We start from the raw sequence: 24,042 nt of genomic DNA, 5'->3' as shown, positions 1-24,042 counted from the left end.
TATAGAGGCTGAGGTGGATGAGGCTTTGGGAAAGCTAAGCTACAACCTACAAAGGACATCAATTCTCTTTGTTGACTACCATGAGAGGCATTAGTCCCATTCAACTTGAGAGCAACCAGCAACGTAGGAGGTTACAATCAAAAGGGATGTTTCCGAGAAGTTGCTTGTCAAAGTCTGGAGAGAGCCGAGTCCCATCCGTTTTAAGAAGCAATAATTAAGAAGCAATAAAAAAATCGTCCCAAATAAAACCAGAATGACATTCTCTTACAAGTCAGTGATCTTAACAATTGTCTACCATAACAAATGATTATACTGTTTTTTCATTAAATCAATAAAATGAGAACCTTCAACAAATTCGAGGCAATGATGAAAGCATTGACATCCAATTTAAAAAAAAGTGATAATTGTCACTAACTCTAAATCCTTCAACAATTACAACTACAGGAAAGATATTGCTCCAAAGCAACGGTAACTTGATATACAAATTGATATACAAAATGCCCTCAGAAGTAAATTAAAAATGAGAAATAAAGATCGTCAGCTTAAGGAGCAAAGCCAATGGCTGCATCCAAGCAATTCTTCAGCATACGCAATACTGGCTTTGAGGTCTACCATATTTAGCAAAGGCCAACAAGTCATAATACTGCACAAAACATTTTTTTGAATGATTAATGTTTATGAATCCAATAAAAACTAGTAAACAAATGTGAGAGAACCCTCAAGGGGATAAATTTGCAGAGATTAAGGCTTCATTTGGAACAGCTTTAGAACACTATTTTTTATGTGCTTTCAAGAGATTTTTTACTAAAAATCAGCTTTACAAAGCAATAAGAAAGCCTTCCAAACGAAGCCTAAATGTGGAGCTGCGATGGGAAACAACAAATCCAGCAATTGAAGGATCCAGGAATAAAGAAATTAACCCCATGTCCTTGCATTACAAGGAACGTAAATTAAGAAAATTATCATTATAATTACATCTAGTTGATTATGCAATACTTTTTCTGTTTGTGAATATTGGATAATTATACAACAACATCAAGCCTTTATCCCACAATGTGGGGTCAGCTACATGAATCCTTTTTCACCATTGTGTCATGTTAAGAGTCAAATTCCCATTTTTAAATCTAATAAAGAAATGTTATTTATAATATTTTATAACCAAGTCTTTTTAGATCTACCTCTACCTTACTTAACATAGGTCAAATCTAATACATCTACTCTCCTAACAGGGTCAAAGGAAGGCTGCCGTTTTACATGGTCAAACCATCTATATTGGATAATTATAATACACACATTATTATATATTGGTTTTAACTATCATTAGTGTTAATTAAGTTACTCCTAATGAAACTTTACATTCAAATATTATCAATTAATAAATATTGTTAAATCATGGTATGTTGTCTTAAGAACTCAAATTAAGATCACATCCTTTAATGAACCATGATAATTGATTTATTTAAGGTATTATTAGCAATAATTTATATTCAAATCATATATTAATCTTGTTACTACATATTGCATCCTTCTAGATAATGTACACCATTTTAGATAATATATGCGTTGATATAAGCAAATAGTTTACACTGTATTCACATTCATGCAAATGCCAACTAAATGATAATAGTGTGCACATAGGAAAAATATTCCCCTCATAAATAAACGTTGCACATGTTGAATATTATTTACAAGGCAATAAGCATAAAAGAAAAAAATTCCCCTAAAGCTATATATATATATATATAATTTGAAAAATGCTATGATATAAAACCATTTTTCAAACGAGATGCAACAAATGACATATCCAATGTAGCAACTTTCTTTTGAAAATTTTTAACCGATATCCAATACGGGAATGTGTCCAAGAATTATCTAGAAAGTATTCTATAAAGACAGAACTCCAAGACAGGTACAACATTCCTTTAAAACTTATCCTTAATTTTAAGAAGAATGTGTTGAACTTACAGCTTAGAATAAATCCCTGGAGCAGGCTTTGAGCTCTCTCAGCCTGCTCTGGAGTTCCTGATATCTGAACAACCTTATCACTAGAGTCAGGCCTATCTTCAAGAAGGGTCATCGTTGCACCAGACATCTTTTCAATCAAGAAACAATCAAAATTAGAAAAAAAAAAATCTTTTTGAGGGACTAGGAAGCTCATTTGTGTTTGAACTGGAGATGCACCTCGCTTATCTGAGCAAGCTTGCTCCCTGATTTTGTAATTAGACTTGAAACTGCATCGTCTGGTATAACAACCTCGAGGGTACTCTTGGTAACGAGAGAGGCACTAAATCTGCCAGAACAAAGGACATGAAATCAATGAAAGGAAGCCACCAGAATATGTGAACAAAATGTTTGACCTTTTACCTTTTCAAACTGCTTTGCCTCCCAATATCATTAATGCAGTTTTGCTCCGGTTCCAATGGTCCGCTTGCACCAATTGCAAGATCCTAGTGTCAAGAATTGCAAATGTTTTTTGGGATTTTGTATAATAACAGCACGAATTGGAACAAACTACTCTAGAACAACAAACAAGAAATCTCCAAGGACTTATTTGGTTCCATTGTAGATGGATAATATGTTAAACAAATTGAAATTGATGACTCCGTGTTCATTCATTTTGACTGTGAAATCAAAATCATTACATGCATTTGAGAAAGTTTTGAGGGATTATGGATTTAAAAGTTAATATTGATTTCTAACTATACCCAACCAAAGGATGAAGCTAGCAAATTTTATCATTTTTCAAAACATATTTTCTAATTCAATTTAGGTGTTACTTCCATCTCTAACCAACTAAAACAGATTTAAAAAAATTATATCTTTGCTTTGATTTAAAATTTCTATATACGAACATAAGTTCCAGTATGACTCAAGCGAAGCCATACTGCAATTATAAAGGACAAAAATAATTAGTGCGAGACCAGTGGAGATAAAGATATTAAGCTCGTGTTCAATATTGTGCAGATATTACAAAATCACAATCCTTATCAGCTTCTATCTTTAGGAGGGCATTAGCTAATTAAACAGTAAAAAAAGAATGTCACCGTGCATTCAGGAAAACTTTCCTAGAGCAATTCACAGCCAGAATCATGATCAAAAATATTTTGACGGCAGTCGGTGTTCTTAGCCATGGCTCTAATTTATGCCTATATAAATTGGTTTAAATAGAGAAGTATCAAGAAATCTTAAGCTTCAATGAGTACTTTCGATATGCTAATGTAATTCACTAAATCTTCACCAGAGTATGAACAAGAATCTACCACAATTGAAATAGTGGCACGTCTCTCTAAAGACAGGTTCCGTATATCATACTTCTGCAAATATAGGAGGGACTAAATATAGTATGGAGATTCAAATGAAATAGGAAGTCAATAGTTGAAAATAGCCGTTACTGGATCATGCAATTTGATCAAAGATTTGTAGAATTACGTTATAAGATAATAAGTTTTTTTTTTTTTTTAAAGAAGAAACAGGAAGACTGAGCTGAGGGTAGTCAGTAACCAAAAAACAATTAAAAAACCCTTCCATGCATACAGTGCCAAGATTATTCAACACATCATCTGATAAACATTTGAATCCAACACCTAAAGAACGAGCAACAAAGAGTAGTTTAGTATCAAGAGATGAATGTCATATTAGTAGTGAAGTGCTAATTATTGTTTCTTATCAGATGACTGACTAGAAGGCCTTTGATTCAAGAAGCCAGAGATAGTCCAAAAGTTTACAAGCAACTACGAGATGTTTGAGTCATAAAACATCAAAAGATTGTTCAAGTGCAATTAACCCTCTAGCTATGCCATGTAATTCTTCAAACTCAAAATTAGGGAACTTTGTATAGCAACTTATTGAAATCCAAAGGTAATCTTTTAAATATAAGGTGTACTAAATGCAGCTAAGAGCATTGACATGATCAGCAAGCAGAGATACCAAGTACAATTCAGAAATGTGTTTGAATGTCGTTTGATTAGAGCATACGGCCTGATTAGACATTCGGCCTGAAGAGTGACAGTACAACTTCCATAGAATAGCTCCCAAACAAACCCATTGGCCATTTAACTGATAGGAGATACTTGAGTTCGCAAGTAACCCTAACGGGAAATAGTTGAGTTCGCAAGCAACCCTAACAAGAATTGGTGAAAACAGCGAGAAAACTTCAAGATCTCCAATGAAAAACAATCAAAAACAGTAGATTGTGTTATGGGAATAAACCAAAGGCAAAAACAAGCAATGATACAATTGATCCTCAATTCGAGAGAAGGATCGTTCTCTCCCAATCTATAGATGATGAATCTAGAGCCCAAAGCCACCAAGAGAACTCCAAGAGAAACAACAATCAAAACATAAATCCTAACCCTACCTTCTCATGCTTTTAAATACCCCACCTCCTAATAAAAGCTTCCTAATATAAAATAAATTCAAATTAGCCTCCTCATGCAAACCCCCCTCTCTCTCTCTCTATACTTGCTGCCCGGGGGGGCACTTGCGTAGGCGGTGGCCCCTAAAGGAGGCAGCTTAACCCGCCTCCTATATGTCTGAACCGGCCCCTCTTGGGCCGGTTTGGGCGTACCGTAATATTAACCACCCGAGCATAAGAATAAAATTGCAAGACCCACTCTCCAATTTAAGACACTCCAAGAACAGCACATCGATTGGAAACTTGTTGGGTAACACGTTTATCTGGAAGTAAAGCATTTTCCTTTCAAGTTGTCAACATGAAATGAAGGGAACAAATAAGTGAACATTACCTTTGATGACCAATTTACTGATGAAGCACGAACATTTTCAAAAGATGCGATGGGAGGATCACTTCCTTGATAACCTTCACGAGATAAACTTCTAGTAGAACTAGAATCAAGTCCAACAACCTTACCAACAAGGCTTGTGGCAGGAAAGGAAGGTGCTATCGTATCATCAAGCGTGGAAATATCTCGATACAGGTAGCTACGTAACTTTGTAGTTACCTGAACAAGAGCTTTTCGAGCTGCTCGTATCTCCCCAACAATCTGAAATTACAGTACCACCTTAAGAGTATTTGACTATATATAAACTTTATTTTTTAAGCAATGAGTGATTCATAGAGTTAACAACTTAATAAACATCATATGACCGCAAGATACAAGCAAACATGCTTCACCTATTCATGAAGAGTTCAAACCTGAATGAGCTCATCAGTCTCAAATGCACAAAGAGGAAGTTCTTCTTTTGGCAGGACCTGCACATTGGCACAAGTCAATCTCTGGAAATCTGATAATGATCCATCTTTCCCCTCCAAACATCCAATTTCATGATCCTGAATGAGAAGTCGTGTTGTTATAACATTATCTTTATCAGGACCAAGATCAACAATGTGCGTCTGAACATGGAGTAATGCTTCCTGAGCAGGAAACAGCTCATCATCTGGCCCCTAACAAATGATTTAAGCAGACTTTAGCATAAACAACACATAAGATGTTAATCAATAAACTTATGTTAGATGGAGAAGAAGAGATCCTAAAATAATGATTCATCTAGTCAGGGAGGGTTTTGATGTTAGCATTTGCAAAAGGAGCCTTAAGTGAAATAAGCCATCATAAGACCAAGGCTTCGTTTGGGACGGCTTTCTTACTGCTTTTTGATGCAGCTTCTTCGTACAAAAATTAAAACTTTTGTACTAGAAAGCTCCTTTAAGAAGTAGTAAGAAAATTGTCCGAAACAAAACCTAACAGAAGCGTAGTTTTCCACCAGTTTGTTGATTTTTTTTTTTAATTTAATTTTTGCATGAAACTTCCGTAGATGATGCAGTCCGAAGTTTGTTTTTCTTATGTTGGCAGATGACTTTGCAATTTCATGACCACAGGAATAACTATTAAGGAAACTTAAAAAGTTAAATATGATTCAAAGTTCTCATAAGACTCAAGTAATTTATCAATTTCAGACTATTTCTTTCAACCAATAACTCATAACTAAAAACAGTCTCGGACAGAAAATGTCCAGACAATGCAAGAGAAAATGTCGCCCTCTTATGCATGGAACCATGTCCTCTGTAAAGAAAGCTTGTTTTCCTTTTGAAAGGCTGCGCAGCTCCTTCGTGTTTATGACATCATCAGACAACCTAAAATTAGCGACTATGAGAAAACTAGTACTGGCTCATGAATTTCCCTTATAGTCGGCTCAGTTTCCACATATTTGTTTCTTTAGTTGATTAGTTGAAAGGACAACTTGAGAAAATTAGGCTTCTTTTGGGATGGCTTTTTTACTGCTTCTTACAACAACTTTTTAGTATAAAAATTTTAATTTTTTATTAAAAAACTGTTTTAAAAAACAATAAGAAAGCGTCCCAAACGAAGCCTTAATCTATCAAACAAACCCAAAGATATATATGCTATCATAGAAATAGAAATATATTTTTTTTATGCATATGATTGTTCCGAGATGATAAATAAATAAAGTCTAGTTTATACATTGTTTGATAGTTAACTTCAATATTTTTAGCGACCTATTTACAGCCCACAGATCAATTTAATTTAATTTACATTTGAACATAGATATAGACAAACTAGTAGCACCTTATGAAGTTTGTTTTTACAAATGGTGTGTCATTTCTATGGAAATCTTAGAACATAGCTTGATTTTTTTTAACAAAATAGTAAGTAGAGAAAATATCCATTAACATAATAAACTTGAAAATAGGCTTAGATAAGTTAACATGTCATTCTTGCCAGAAACATATATTCCATGCGTTTCAAACCACTTTGGATCTAATTTGAAATCAATTCATCATTTGAGCTACAACCTAAAATATGTTATGAACCAAACGAATCTGTCTGAGAATGGCATCCCATGTTAAATATGTGGGTGTATGTGCATATCTTAGAACACAATACTAAAGGAAGCCAATCACATTGAACAAGTAGAAAATCAATCCCGTTAAGACAGATCAATAAAGGCAATCAAATGTCATAAGAAACTACCTCATCTGAAGTGATTACAATAATCCGTTCTTCTGAGCCTTCCACTGGATCAGTAACCCTCACATCTACACCCACATCATTTTGAAGCATTTCACTGATTCCATTAGGTGAGCCGATAATAGCCTCCACTTTATCATTGGGACAAAGTATGCGAAATACAATATCCTCACTAGAAAATGATTGGGGACGATCAATCATTGCATTGGCATCGGGATCAAAAATATATTTGCTTTCTGAACCATAAACACTGCTTCTAGCTCTTGTTGGACCAAGAGATGTTATAGGTACTAAATCACCTCTTTCAAATGCTGGTTGATGATGAGTGTTGCTTATAAAGTCATCATCAGGAACAAAATGGCCCTCTGGTGAGTGAATTCGTCCGCGAAATGGACCACGTTCACGATGTAAGCTCTCCTTTAGACGAGATGAAATATTTACCAAAGCTTTCTTCACGCAACTACCCTCCCCAAAAACCTGTAGAAAAATCAATTATGTTACTTAACATTGTCTTGTATAAAGCACTGACAGTTGAGCCCTGCAGGTGTCCCAGTAAACTACCACAGCACCGCTTGATAGGTAGACAGCATTGTTATGGTTTGTAAGGGGGATTTTTTTGGAAAATGTGGCCACAGATCAGGAGTTATGTGTGTGTGCTTTGCTTCAAGTAGTTAAAAAAGTTACATGGTCGCACTAATGCAAAATCAATAACAGTTTCTAATGAGAAATTGCGTACAACAACAAAAATTTGGACTCCTCGGGTCTATTGATCTTCGCTTTCCTCTTCTTATATGGGCGATGCCATCCCTAATTAAAACTATAGAAGTGGAGGCTGCTAAATATTATTGCATTCCTAAACTAAATGAATCACATCATCAAGCTTTCTCTGAACTCTGAACTTATGTAACATCAGGCTTACTATGATAAGAAAATAGGCAAGGAAATGTCACATACCATTTCTTAAAGATTCTGTGTCATTAAGCATCTAATAACAAAAAATATACACCTGATTTATCATTGGATTTTTCAGTATTTATTCAAACTAAAATAAAAAGAACGGGGGAAAACCCATTCAGCACAAGTATCAGAAATTTTGAAATAGCTAAATCAACTTTACAGACAACATGAATAAAATATCAAAGTGAAAAAGATCATTTATTCTAAAAAGCCACAAAAGAAACACTGTCAATTTTTCCTGATGAATCTCGATAAAAGTGCCTAAAACTTTTGCCAAGAAAAACCCCAGAAATGAGAACTTCAATACGATGATTATAACAACAACAACAACAAGCTTTTGTCCCACTACGTGGGGTCAGCTATATGAATCATTTTCTCCATTGTGTTTTGTTAAAAGTCAAATATAAGTGAACTAGACCATTTATTCTACAAAGGACACAAAATAAAAGAAAAATTACTACTTCACCTGATGTATTTAGATAGTCACACTTGATCTATCTAAGAAAAAATTACTATTTCAAATCACTGTACATTTTACCACTCCCAGAGTAAGATAGTGTATCCAGAGTAATGTGCTTCGTGTAGATTTATACTTGTCAAATTCGTAACACTGGGAACCCACAACCTATCCTCGTAGAAAATCACATCAGAATCATCCATTCGTAGTTCAAGTTTCTTATAGGATTGGATTAAATCAACCAATTTGGAATATTCATCCTCAAACTTTTAAGCAACTAGAATTCTTTCCTTCAGAGTAGTACAATCATTTAAGCAAGCATACCATAATATATATCAGTATATTTTACTACTTCCAACTCTAACCTTTCCATATCATGGATTAGAAATTTATCAGAAGTAAATAGATAACTCGTTACTCTGGAAGACTTCATACTCAAAGTATCTACTGCTACAATAACTTTATAATACTAATATTAAATACTCATATCATAATTCTTTATCAGTTCAAGTCATTTTCTATGTCTCGGATTTAATTCTTTCTAGGTGAAAATATACTTTAGAGTCTTATGATCAGAGAAAATCTCACATCTAACCCCATATAAATAATGCCTCCAAATTTCAAAGCAAATAAGATAGCTTATAATTTCATATCATGGGTCGGATAATTGTTTTCATGTGATTTTAATTGTCTAGAAGCATAAGCTATAATCTTCTCATTTTGCATTAGACCACATCCCAATTCTTTCAATGAAGCATTATTAAAAACTTCAACTCCGTCAACACCAAATGGGATTGTCAAGATCGAAGCTAATGTCAGATAATCTATCAACTTTTGGAAGCTATTTTCACAGTCTACTGTGCACTCAAAAAACACTACCTTCTGGGTCAGTCTAATCAAAGGGATAATAATTTAGGAAAATTCTTATACAAAATTTTTCTATAATACTCAGTCATTCCCAAAAAAAATTACATACCTCAGTTATAGTAGTAGGACTCAGCCAGTTCGCAACTATTTACACCTTCTGGGGATTTACAAAAAATTCGTTCACTATTCAATATATGACCTAGGAATGAAATGCTCTTCGATCAAAATTTACACTTAGAAAATTTAGCAAACATTCGGTGCTGCCTCAAAGTCTCCAGAATAGTACTCTGATGATAATGTTATCTTATTCAAATTTAGAATATACATGAATATTATCTATAAATATAATAACAAACTAATTTGGATAATCTTTTAATATTTGTTCATCAAGCCCATAAAGATTACATGCGCATTGATCACCTCAAAAGGCATGGCTAAAAACTCATAATAATCATATGTGATACTAAATGCAGTTTTCGTTACATCTTCCTCATTTACTTTCAGCTGGTGATAGCCATATCTCATATGAAATTTAGAAAATATAGAAGCACCTACTAGCTAATCAAACATATCATTGATCCTATGTATAGGATATTTATTTTTAATTGTTACTTTATTCAATTCTTCATAATCTACACAATTCTCATCATTCCATCTTTCTTATTATCAAATTGAACAAGTGCAGCCCACGGGGGCACTCGATCTCACAAATACTTAATCAACCAATTCTTGTAGTTTTAGTTGCACTTTTAACTATTGTAGCTCCTTTGGTGTCATCTTATATAGAGCCTTAGTAATAGAAGTTGTACAAGGTAAAATCTCAATACTAAATTCTCTCTCTATTAGGTGGTAGACTCACCAACTCTTCAGGTTATACATCAGAAAACTCCTTAACCATAAGAACCTCCTCAATATTTTCAGGATTCATTCTCTTATCATTCACATAAGCAAGAAATATTATACTCACTTTTTTTTCCAACTTGTCTCCTCACCAAATAGATATTAGATAAGATAATACTCATCTAACTCCCTGAAAAATATAGCTCTTATTTTTCAGAAATAAAGTCAGACTTTTCTTCACAATCAATTTGAGCACTATACTAACTCACCCAATCCATATCTAGGATGACATCAAATTCAAATAGAGGTAATATTATTAGACCAAACTTTTACTTTTTATCAAAAATCTCTATCTCACACTTATATATATATATGGCTAGCTACCATAAAATCAATCTTAGGAAAAATAATAGATAAAGCAGAAGGCAACCATACAAAAGATTAATATAGTAAAGTAAAATACTTTTCAGAAATAAAGGAATGGCTAGCACCCGAGTCAAATAAAATCAAACATGACAAAGTAGAAATATAAGTCACACATGTGACCACATTGGGTGCATCCCAAGCCTTGTGCTGAGTGAAGCTATACATTGGCATATACCAAGATTGGAGCAATAGAACCACCAAACTCTCTCCGACCTCCAAAAATCTATCTCCCAGAAGTCGGACCACTACTTATGCTAGAGAATCCCACAAAAAACACATAGGACGTAACTGCTCTCAATCTCCCCACCCATCTAGAGCTCTTAGCTCTTGTCTTAGAATATTTTGGGGAGAGATGATGAGATGAGTAACCACAATGGCAAAACAAGTAAGAAAGTAAAAGCAGTGGAAAAGTAAAGGACACCATGATTTAACATGAAAAAACTCAAAATAGAAAAAAAAACTACGGAGCCACATCCCACCAAGAAATCAAGGATAAATAAGTACAGATCTCTCTTCTCTCTCACTCTCTCCTTGCTTCTCTTCTTACATGGACCATTCTCAAACTTGCCCTAACTAAAAATACAAGAGAAAACCAAGTAAAATAACCCCAAGGGAGACAACCCTTCAAAGAAACGAGAAAAAAAATCGTTTGGTTCGTCTCGCAGCGCTACGGCTCCAATTTGGGGAGCTACAATGCCTACTCTCTTTTTGAAAAAATGCTGCAGCGTTCAAACACTCAGCGCTGTGGTGCTCAGTCTCTGCCTTGACCAAATGTGGTGTCATATCTTGACCACTGCGATGCTCTGCTCTCTGTTGTTCAACACTGGGGCACTCGGGAACACAGCACTTGGAGGGGGCGTTCAGGTATGCAGCGCTGGGGAATTGTACGGAAAAAATTTTCTAGTGCAAAGCACCCAAACCCAAGCATGTGGTAAACCCCCCGCACCCCCCAGTGTACACGACAAGCTTTGAGGTCAAAGACAACAGAACAACCCGATTGATCAACACAATTAGATTCCACACATAACAACCTCCCACTTGGAACTGATTGCAATCAATCATTCTCCTTATATGTAATACCAATCATAGTACTGATAGTGTGGCTCACCCCTGTTCTCATCCTCCATGAAGACCAACTGAAGCTACACATAACTTCAATTTTTCAACTATCACTGTCTTCGTTAGCATGTCTGAGGATTTTTGGTCATGTGTATCTTCTTCAAAGATAACTAACCATCTTCTAAAAGCGACCTGATGAAATGATTCCGAAACTGGATGTACTTTGTCCTAGCATGGATGTAGCATTCTTGGCTAGATGTATAGCACTCATGATGTCGCTATATAGCTTCCCATTCCTTTACCTCATGCCAAGTTCTCTCAAGAAACTTTACAACCAAATCATCTCTTTGCTAGCCTCTGTGATAGCAATATACTCCGCTTCTGTGGTTGAGAGCGCAAGAATCTTCTGTAACTCAAAAACCCAACTGATTGTAATCTTTCTCAAAATGAAGATATAACACGTTGTGGTTCTCTTGCCATCAAGATCTCCAGCAAGATCAAAATCTACATAACCCTGTAGATTAATCCATACACCACCAAAGCAAAGAACTTTGTCAATTGATCCTCTCAAGTACTTGAGAATCCACTTAATCGCCTCCAAATGAAGTTTGTTTGGATTGCTCATAAATCTGCTGACTACTTTCACTGCATATACTATATCAAATATTGTGCATATCATAACATACATCAAACTTCCAACTACTGAAGCATGCGGAGTCTTCTTCATCTGTTCTTCCTTTGCTTCCAATTTAGGCAATTGTTCTTTGGATAACTAAAAGTAACTACCCAAGAGAGTGCAAATTGATTTTGCCTCACTCATGTTGAATCTCTAAAGAACATTTTCAACATACTCTGTCTGAGACAACTTCGGTATTCCTGCACTTCTATCTCTATTGATTCTCATACCAAGAATTTTTTTTGTTGGGCCCAGATCTTTTATTTCAACTCATTTGATAATTGTTCTTTCAAATACCATATCTTCTTCATATATGGACCCGCAACCAGCCTGGCATCCACATATAAAAGCAGAATAATATAACAATTATCAAAATGTTAGAAAAACCAATAGTGGTCTGTCTGGCACTTTGTGTACACATTATTTGACATAAACCTATCAAATCTCTTGTACCACTGTATTGGTGCTTGCTTCAGACCGTATAAGCTCCTCCTGAGCCTACACACCAACTCTTCATTACCTGTGACCATATATCCCTGAGGTTGCTCCATGTACAACTCTTCATCAAGGTCTCCATGAAGAAATGCTATATTTGCATCCATATACTCTAAATGTAAATTATCAACTGTTATCATACTCAGTACAACTCTGATTGTAGTCATCCTCAACACTAGAAAGCAAAATTTTAGTGAGGTTCACTCCTTCCTTCTACTAAAAACCTTTAACTACAAGTCTGGCCTTGTAGCGCTTGCTACCATCAGGTTCTTCTTTCATCCTTTAAACTCACTTGTTTTGCAGTGCTTTCTTGACAAATGGTAGCTATGTCAACTCTCAAGTTTGATTCAACTCAAGTGAACGCATCTCATTATTCATGGCTCGCTCCCACTTCTTTGAATCATCAACTTGAATGGCTTCATCATAACACTCTAGTTCACCACTATCTATCAACAGTAGATAGTATAATGATGGAGAATACCATTGTATTGGCCTTGAGATTCTCTTGATCTCCTTATTTCAGTAGCAAGAGTCTGAGGTACTCTCTGTGCTTCATTAGCTTTATCTTCTTGATTATCATCATCCTAAATTTCAACATATTTGGAAGAATCTTCAGTAGTCTCGTTTCTATCCTTGTACATTTCGCTTTCATTGAATTTGACAACCTTGCTCCTGATGAATTTCTAATTCTGATAATCCCATAATTTATACCAAATTCATTTGAGCCATATCCAATGAATGTACACTTGATAGATTTTGGATCAAGCTTACTCCTCGATCCTGCATCAATATGAACATAAGATGAACAACCAAAAACTTTGAGGTGGGGTTTATTAACCTCTTTTCCACTCCAGGCTTACTCAGGTAAGCTCTCATTCAGAGGAACTAAAGGACCACGATTGATTAGATAAACTGCAGTATTCATTGCCTCGGCCTAGAACAGTTTGGATAGACCTGCATGTAACCTCATACTCCTGGCACGCTCAGTGATAGTTTTATTCATGCGCTCTGCAACACCCTTCTGCTATAGTGTTCTTAGAACAGTGAACTCATACATGATCCCATTCAAAGCATAATACTCCTTGAACTTCTTATCACGATTCTCACCACCATTATTTTGTCTGAGACACTTGAGCTTCAAACATGTTTCAAGCTCAACCATGGCCTTCCATTTCTTATAGGCATCAAACACATCTAACTTGTGTTTTAAGAAGTACACTCATACATTCCTACTGTGATCATAAATAAATGTGACAAAATACAAAGATCCTACTATAGAAGTAACTGGAGCAGGACCTCATACATCAATATGCACTAACTCTAACTTTTTAGACTTGACCTTTGAACCAATATTTGAAAAACTCACACTAGGTTGCTTGCCATATACACAGTCTTTACAAAAATCTAAATTTATGGATTTTAAACAATGAAGCTTTCCTTTAGTAAGAAGTGAATGCATAACTTTCTTACTCATATGACCAAATCTTCGATGCCAAAGACCTCCATCAACATCTAAATCTGCTACTCCAATAAAATATGCTCTTCTATTGATAGCATACAGGGTGTCTTCAATACTACCACGAGCTATAACCATAGCCCATTTTATCACCTTCTACATATCTCCTGTGAATGATGTCACATGGCTTGAGTTTGCAAGTTGACTCACAGAAATTAAACTCCTCTTTAGATAAGAAACATGTCTACCATTATTGAGTCTCCCAATTGACCCATCAGACATTCTGATATCAATATCTCCCTGTCCAACAATGTTGCAGGGCTTGTTGTCCCCAATATATACTTTACTCAAATCACCTTGAGTATAATTCTTGAATGCATCTTTATTAGAATTGCATGAAAAGAAGCACCCAAATTTATCACCCAAGATTCAAAATTGTCTAGAGATAAAATTAGAGAATCTGAATGACACTCTTCTATAAATATATTTGCATAATGATTTTTATCTTGACCTCCACCACTGCCATTCTTTAGAACTGTACATACCTTCTTCAAGTGACCATTCTTCCCACAACTCAAGCACACAACTTTTTCTCTACCAAAAGTAGATTTTTCTCTCATGGATTTAGATATCCCTCTGTTTGAATTTCTCTCTAAACCCTTCCTCTTGCTTCAACATTCAGAGCAAAATTTGAAGATCGGCCATTCGCCCTCCTACGAACCTCTTCATTAAGCACTGACCCCATAATATCCTCAAAGTTCAACTTTTAACTTTCTGAATAGTTACTCACAACGGTAATGAGCCTATCCCAACTTTTTGGTAATGAAGATAACAAATAACAACAGCAATGCCCTCACCTCATCATCAAAATTGATTCCAACTGAACCCAATTGACTAATCACAATGTTCAGATTATTCAGGTGTTCCTCCATTGGGGTGTTGTCCAACATCTTCATATTGAATATCTTCTTCATCAAGAACACTTTGTTTGAGGTGGATGGCTTCTCATACATCTTAGTCAGTGTAGTCATGAGATCGATTGTAGTCATCTCATTTACAATGTTGAATGCATCAGATAAGGAAAGTGAAAGTCGTATCAAACCTAATGCAGTCCGGCCAAGAACCTCCCATTCCTCCATAGTCATAGAATCTGACTTCTTAATGATTCCTTCCAACATTAAATATAACTTCTGATACAACAAATCTTCAATTTGTATCAACAATAATGCGAAGTTCGAACAATTGAGCTTTTCAATCTTGTACCTTGCTTCGTCCACCATTACTTCCACTCAATATGAAGAACCTTGCTTTGATACCAATTATTTGGGAGAGACATGATGAGATTAGGAGTAAACACCACAATGACGAAATAAGCAAGAAAGTAAAAGCAACAGAAAAGTAAAGGATACCAGAATTTAAAGTGGAAAAACTCAAAATAGGGGGAAAAATCACGGAGCCATACCCCACCAAGAAATTCACCATAAAAATTGGAAGAAATAAGTACAAATCTCTCTTGTCTCTCACTCTCTCCTGGCTTTTCTTCTCACATGCACCATTCTTACACTTTCCCTAACTAAAAATATAAGAGAAAGCCAAATAAAATAATCCCAAGGGACACAACCTTTCAGAGAAACGAGAAAGAAAACCATCATGTCCATCTTGCAACACTGCGGCGCCAATTTAGGGCGCTGTGACGCCCACTCTCTGTTTGAAAATGCTACAACGCTTAAACACTCAACACTGCGGCGTTCAGTCTCCGTCTTGCCCACTGCGGCGCCATATCTCGACTGCTGTGGTGCTTTACTCTCTGTCGTTCAACGCTATGACACTCGGGTATGCAGCGTCGGGGCGTTGTACAGAAAAAATTTCTGGTACAAAGCACTCAAACCCAAGCATTGGGTAAACCTCCTGCACCCTCCAATGTACACGACAAGCTTTGAGGTCAGAGATAACAGAACAACCTGATTAATAAATACAATCAGATTCCACACATAACAGAATATCTATCAAGTCTAGCCTATGGACAATAAGCAATCATATGCCCAGTATGACTTAGGGGTGCAAACGAGTCGAGAGTTATCTCTAATGTTTAGAACTAAGCAAGTACATATGAAGGAGATTATTTATTCTACATTTATCTATAATGGTTTTTTAAAAGCTGCAGCATTTATTAAAAGTAATATTATTAATGTTTAATTACTAATTTTTTTAAATATTACTCTGTTTAATTATTAATTTTTTTTATATTAATGATGATTCGAGCCGACTTGCGAGCTCACAAGCAAAGTCTCATCAAACTCGAGATCATAGCTCAATAAGCTAGGCTCACAAGTTCATTAACAAGTCGAGCTTGAGCCGACTCAGCTCCCTTACACCCCTAGTATGACTACATCAAAAACACTGCCCAGTGATCCAATAACAATTACATAGATGTCTTCTGCCACAGTTCTGACAAATAGGTGCACTACTAACAAATCCTCTAGAACCTGCTCCATTGCCACCCACAGAAATTGATACAAATGGGCTTCTCTTAGAATCTACAGGTTCAAACCTAATCCTCTTCCCACTGAAGCTACTCCCAGAAGTTTCTCCTCCACCAAACCTCTTCCTACTAGGAGACCATCATTACTGAGAAATCATCTAATCTTTCTCTATCAATCTAGCTCTCTCTACTAGCTCACAAAAATTAGTGATGTGGAATAGTATTAGTGGTTGCATCAAATTATCTCGAAGTCCTCTCATAAAGGGCCAGAACTTTTCTCTAAAAGTACTAACAAATCGTAGAGCCTATCTGGTTAATATTCCGCCTCATACTGCATCGCAGACCTGTTACCCTGCACTAGTCTCAAAAATATCTCATGTATTTGTTGTCTAGCAGAAGTAAGATACAAAACAATCTTGAAATATCTCAGTGAACTCAAGATATCAGAGCATTCAATCATCCTTACAGAACTCTCCGCATCCAAGCACTGCATACCATCAAATGTTTTCTATAATCTCATGATTCAGTCCTCTGAGGCTCTATAATACCCTCAAACCTCAGCTGCTTCAAACTCAGAAGCATTTGCAGATGCCTGCCAATATTATCAGATCTAGCAGTAGACATCCTACTATGGGCCTCCCATCAATTGTGTTGTCAATTCAACAAACTATGAGATGAAATCAGAACTAATAGCCCCTATTGTACTCTCTACTGACAAAAACAGAATGCACACAGGTGAATAATAAATTCACATGAAAACAAAATAGAATGAACACATGATACCACCCAGAACTCTCCCACTCTAACTATAGATCAATCCTATGGAATATGGATTTGATATAATTAATTCGTCCAAACCATTGCTCTAATACCAAGAATTTCTGTCACAACCCAACTCAATATAATCCACAGACGGAATAAGTCATACCGCATACATCAGATCTAAAACCAAATACATTGAGTGTAATTTTAATAGTAATAGAACTAGTGGTGTGATTGTGATATTGGCTAATCAAGTCATTAAAAAAAGTGCTCATTTAAGATATATCGAGTATGTTGTTCAAAGTAATAGTGAAATAGAGGAAGTTGGATTGTTGAAGTGGAGGTATGTCAGTCCTATTGAGAGTTAGAAAAGTACCCTTAAAACTTATGAAAAAATATTATAAGATGGTGGTGAGACTTGCAATGTTTTATGGCGTAAAATGTTGGTCATTAAAAGGAAGCATAAAATTAAGTTAAGAGTTGCAAAGATGAGGATACTTATGTGGATGAGTAGCTTTATAGTCGCCTTAGATAGTTTTGTCCCATAAAACGTCGAATGTATTAGATCCAGCCTATGTTAAGAAAGGTAGAGATATAGACCTAAAAAGGCTTAGAAAGTATTAAAAATAATCTTTTTAATTATATTTAAATGAGAATTTGACTCTTAATAGAACACAGCGGATAAAAAGGATTCATGCCGCCAACCACACATAGTGGGATCAAGGTTTTTCTTATTATTGTTAACATCATATAAGTTGATGATACTCTATTATATAAATAGTGTCACAAAAATGCTTATAAGAGGAAGAAGAGCACAAGAAAAACAAAGCTTGATTCTAATCGTCCACCCATAATACCTATAATCCAAAAATCTTTGATAATTGAAATAAAGTCATCATGATATAATTTAATGTGCATACTTTATTGCATTTATGGCAAGTACAACTAAATTCTGAAAAAAAAAAATTGTTGAGGAGGTTTTTGGTTGACATTAGCTTGAGCCATAACCCTTTCGTCATCATCTTAAGACCTTTGTCAATACCTCATTCACCAAAAATAGTTGAATTATCGAAAGAGCCATTCATTAAACTCTTTTTTTTTTTCTCATTCACTTCTAATCCAGGCACATTGAAATTCCCCATGAGCATCTCAATAAGTACCTACTACAACAACATACCTCATATTTTGGTTCTCCAAAGCCCTAAATTCTTTGAGGCATTAAATTTGGACTCATTCTTTTAATCCATCGCCACATTACACTTTAATAATATTTTTTAAGAAAAAAATATATAATTTTTAATGGGAATGTGCCGACCAACAAAAAATATAATAAACACAAAATAATAACCAAGAGATCAAATATCATAAAAGGGCAACAAAAATTGCATGGTTCAATCAAAAACATATCTTACGTCCATGCGATAAGAGAGGATTTGATTCACTATAGAGTAGCCCCATATGTGTACCATAAAAGGAGCAGAAGAAAACACTCATCTCCAAATCAAAGTAAACAAAATCTAACATTAAAGAGAAGCTCCAATCTCTCAAGCCAAGCAAAAGAGAAAATAAACAATTCTTTAAATAATACCAAAAATCTCCGCTTGAATGCCTCTCAAAACAATACCATCATGCTTGCACTGTGTAAATATAATTCTCTACAACCACAAAATAATGAGCCAAGATAAATTATTTCTTCTTCTTCTCTCTCTCCCCTCTTTTTTCCATTCTTTTATTTAACTCTTCTTCTATTTCCCACTTATATTCCTTAGTTTCTCTAAGACCTGATTTCCCAAAACCAACTATCTATTTACCCAAGAAGCAGTTAGTCCATGCAAAGGAAAAATTACAGCTAGCACAGCAAACAACTAAATCTCAAATGAAACCTAAATCTCAATCAAGTTCAAATTTTGATTTGGAGCTATCCAAACTTACAAATTCTGCAACAAACTTAAAACCTGATATTACATAAAATAAAAGTAGAATTTTTATCTATCCTAAAACCACCTATTTTAAATTTTATGCTTAACTTGGCAAAACTATTAAGTCAAAACCTAACATGTTTGGCAACTAATAAAAAATAAGATTCAGAGGCAAAAAACTTTTGAGCTTCCTACTGCCTGCAATTATGCACCCCTGCGAGTATTTACCTGACTATAGTTCAATTCAAAAGTATTTTTTACTAGCAGACCGGCATAGCAACTTTAATTATAGATTTCTACAGTAAAACTAGTGCAGATAAAAGACTCTTATGGGCTGTTTGGTAGCACCCAAGATTTGATTTAAGTAGGATTTCGTAAATCCTCTAAATCCGGATTAGAGAACTATTTAGTAACTGCGAGTATTTACCTGACTATTAAATCTTGTTTGACTGTTTGGCTATAGAGCGGATTTAACGAGCAGGCTCTTCGAGACCTTCCTCTCGAGTCAAGGGATTTCATAAATCCGGCAAAAAATAGGATTTCAGATATCCGGGATTTAGCAGTTAGCACAAAAAGGCAGAATTTTCTTTCATTTGCCGTGAGATTTGGTTTTGCATTTAGGCCATTGGCTGGATTTCGCTCAAATCCGCCTCAAATCCAACCGAAATCCTGCTACCAAACAGCCCCTTAAGTAAAACCATGGACCATGTTTGCAACGCAATAGGCAGGAGGAATCGCTTTACTCTGTACTGATCATAATATGCAGACTATTTGTTAATCTCCCGATTAACCACGTAAGATGAAGGATAAGACATATTTAGAAGGCATCACCATAGTCAACATTAGCTATATCACAACAATTTAGACTACAACTGAACACAAGGAAAAGCACAAAAAGTGAATTTGGAAAAGAGAGGACTGTCTCGCAACAATATGTAGTCATTGACCGCATTTCCCCCACCTTAATGGGTATGTAGAGAAAACAACAACCAGTCTGTAACTGAAGCATTGTTGATTACGGAGCTAATGAAAGGAAGACATCGTCCTACCTGAACAACTTCTTCTGACATAGAGACGCATCTAGGGGTATATTGATCTCTCGGCAAGATCCTAATGTGGGTTCTGGTCTCATTCCTCATCTGCTCGATGATCTTCCCTCCCTTCCCCAGCAAGCAACCGACATGCATCCTCGGTACCACAAGCCTCGTCGTCACGCGCCCCCTCTCCCTACTCCTCTCACCTCCTCCCCACATGCCGCCGTCTCCTTCATAGTCCTCCTCGTCCTGATCTCCATCTTCAAAATCCATATCCAAGATCCTCTCGTGAATAAGCAGAAGTGCCTCCTGCGCAGGAGAGTACTGCGGCGGCCGACCGTCCTGCTCGCGCCGCCGGCTATCCGCGGTCTCGATAATCCGCTCGTCGTCTCCCGGAACGAGGTCGTGAACATTAATCCAAGCGCCAGTGTCTTGCCGGATGTTCTTGATAATACTCCCCGACTTGCCGATGACGCCGCCGATTTTCGCGTCCGAACAAAGGATGCGGAAGAAGGTCGTGACAGAACCGGCCGGCGGCGAACCGTCAAGGATCTTTGAGGAAGATGAGGAGGCGAGGGGAGGAGGAGGGGGAGGGGGCGGGGGTGGAGGGGAGGATGCTGTCTCCGGTCGCTATTCCGGCGGTGATGATTGAGGCGGCGATGGCTGCTGCCGTCATAGCGGAGTTTAGTTCTCGGGGGAGGAGGAGGAGTCTGAGAATCGGAGTCCTGGTCGTAGTGGTGGTAGCTCCGCTTGGAGCGAGGTCGATCCATTACTACGTTTTGCACTTCTAGAACTCTTCGTTTTCCCCTTACATTCAATCTCCTAGTGAAGTTGGAGATTTCAGGTATTCCAGCGTTCGATTTCTACCGCTCGCCGGTCTGTCCTCCGGCGGACATTGCAGCAATGGTACCCAATTTCAAGCTCATCTCCAATATTAGGAGAATTAGCCCGAGTCGGGCCGATTGGCATGCTCAATGGCTATAGTGAATTTGTTTTGGTAGTCACCAAAAATAAATTGAAAACTTTACTGTGAAAATGAGATTTTAACATAAAGATTAATAAATATTATAGTATATATATATTATATATATATGTAGTTAATAAATATATATATAATATTTATATATATATAATATATATATAATATATATATATATATATATATATATATATAATAATATATATAATTATATAATATTAAGCAGAGTAGGTAAAGTCTCCCTTTAAGAGTTAGCTAACACACAGCTCACCTTGACTTGTTGGTTGAGAGCTTATGCTTCCAACTAAGAGGTCTTGGGTTCGAGTTTTTGTGTATGCGTTTTGTGTGTGAGTTTGCCTTAAATGGCCTAAATGTCCCAAAAAAAAAAGAGTCAGCTAACTAATTATCAGAAGAAAATTAAGATTAATATGGGCGAATGGGCGACTTATATCATGAATTTTTTTAATGAAAGAATTTGTTATTTTTATTAAGAATTAATTAACAGGGGGAGTGAGTTTGTAATTGATTAGTACATTACAGTTAATGTGGAGAATGTTTGTTACGCCTAATTGTAAATAATTAGTGATTGTTATTATGTTATTGTAGAGCAATAGTGTATTGTTATTTTATTTGATTAGTAATTTGAATATTTAGTATCAAACATGTTAGAATATTTACATTGTCATAATTGATGACATTGGATCCTAAAGTACTTGTGACAAGTATGATTTTAAACATGTGACTTGAGCTGTAAATTTGTGTTGTTCCATCGGTTAGTATTGTCAGAATCTTCTTTATTATTATTGCATTCTATTCGTGATTTTTTGCCTTTTTTTTTAATTTAAGCTTTCTTACTCAACAATTTTTATTTCAATATAAATCTGTATGCATTTCTAGAGCTAATGTATTAAATTAATATTGTATGTAAATATATAATTGTTGATATAAGAACTTCAACATAATTATAATAATTTTTCAGATGATTTTTTAGTTTTTATTCTTACTAATATTATTTTGGTTTTTTTATGTAAGCATTTGACAAGTCTTTTATTGAAAAAATATTTTTAAAAGATTATAATGGTGTTGTTTTCTAAAATTATTATATTCAATAGTCATGGGACTCATTTTTTAATATTTATATTGGTGCACTCTAGGACCTGCAATTGAGAAAACAGACAAGCAATACAGGAAAACATGGAAGATTTAATGTAAAAGGCGTCAATGGCCTGTATATTCACTTGAAAATAGAGATTTCAAGAGTTGCAGATTGATCAAAAAACTATCTACCTCCCGGAGTCTGCTTCTCTAAATAAGTTCTAAAACCCTGTAGCTAATTTTATTACTTTGTAACTCCTGTAGCCGTAACTACTTGTTTCTAAAACGAGTGTAGCAAAAGAAAAGGAACAATAGTACTTATATATAACTAACATAGTACTATAAGTAGTGGAAGCAGAATTAAGGGTATGATGGCCCTCAGGTGTGTTGTAGCACGGTTGACACTGCATCAGTCCTCCCCGCAGAGGAAGAGCTCGACTCCGACGAGCTGATTATATGGACTGTATCATCAGGAGGATGGTATGGCCAAATATCAGACACATTGAAAGTTGGCGAGGTATTGTAACCACTAGGTAATTCTACCGTGTATGCATTGTCATTTATTTTGGCAATGATTGGAACAGGGCCGGCGGCTGAGTTTAGTGTAAGTATCGGGTGCAAACCGTTCGCGGCGCAGTCGTACCATAACGAGATCACCGACCTTGAAAAGCACCTGTCGTTTGTGAAGATCGGCGGCAGCTTTGTATTTCTGATTGGCGTTATTAAGCTGGGTGTGGACATCTGCAAGCATGCGTGAGTACTGTCCAGTGAACTGTGAAGCCGGCAGGGACTTGCACTTAGGGAGAACTGCTACATCCAGAGCCAAGTTAGGTAATTTAGTGAAAACAATACTGAAAGGAGATTTACCCGTGGAGCGGTTAACCATGGAGTTGTAGGCGAACTCAGCGGTGGTTAATACTTCCTCCCATTTCTTTGGATAGTCTTAGACTAAACAACGAAGCATGTTCCCCAAGGTACGATTAACTACTTCCATTTGCCCATCAGACTGCGGATGATATGCAGAGCTCAGGCGTACATCTGTGCCGAGACGTTTCCACAGCTCTCGCCAAAAATGGCTAATGAACTTGACGTCTCGATCTGAAGTGAGGCTTCTCGGGATGCCATGTAAACGAACAATTTGGTGAAAGAAGAGTTGATCTATGTGGAGGGCATTCGACGTCTTTTTACAGGCGACGAAATGGGCCATTTTTGAAAAACGGTCGACAACCACCATGATGGAGTCATGCCCTTTTTGAGTTCGAGGAAGGCCGAGGACGAAATCCAGGCTGAGGTCTTCCCAAATGGTGTCCGGAACCGGAAGAGGCAAATACAGTCCTGTATTTTGGGCAACACCTTTATAATTCTGACATATAGTGCAACGGTCAATAAATCGAAATACATCTCTGCGGAGGCGTGGCCATAAGAAACGACTCTTGAGTTGAGCCAACGATTTATCACGGCTCGTGTGGGCTGCTAGGGCGCCACAATGTGCCTCTCGAATGAGATGTTGACGCCAAGACGAGATAGGCACGCACAACAGGTTGTTGTGGAAAAGAAATCCATGTCTTATAGTGTACTCAGGAACAGTTTC

General features: G+C 36.3%; 1 protein-coding gene across 1 annotated transcript; it reads right to left on the bottom strand.

The window, feature by feature from the left end:
- Positions 1 to 297: 297 nt before the first annotated feature.
- On the bottom strand, positions 298 to 23,337 carry LOC110094408 (RNA-binding KH domain-containing protein RCF3). Its single transcript, XM_020819640.2, has 9 exons — positions 23,095 to 23,337; positions 20,393 to 21,007; positions 6,951 to 7,424; positions 5,156 to 5,404; positions 4,746 to 5,003; positions 2,365 to 2,447; positions 2,182 to 2,290; positions 1,966 to 2,092; positions 298 to 643 (listed from the first exon to the last, which is right to left on the bottom strand). The coding sequence occupies exons 1-9, from the start codon at positions 23,335 to 23,337 to the stop codon at positions 636 to 638; spliced, it is 2,166 nt and encodes a 721-aa protein (XP_020675299.2). The 3' UTR covers positions 298 to 635.
- Positions 23,338 to 24,042: the final 705 nt, after the last annotated feature.

Source organism: Dendrobium catenatum, unplaced genomic scaffold (assembly GCF_001605985.2).
Source record: "Dendrobium catenatum unplaced genomic scaffold, ASM160598v2 original_scaffold_209636, whole genome shotgun sequence".
Lineage (NCBI taxonomy): Eukaryota > Viridiplantae > Streptophyta > Magnoliopsida > Asparagales > Orchidaceae > Dendrobium > Dendrobium catenatum.
Note: the sequence above shows the minus strand (reverse complement) of the source record. Positions and strands in the feature narration are given on the sequence as shown.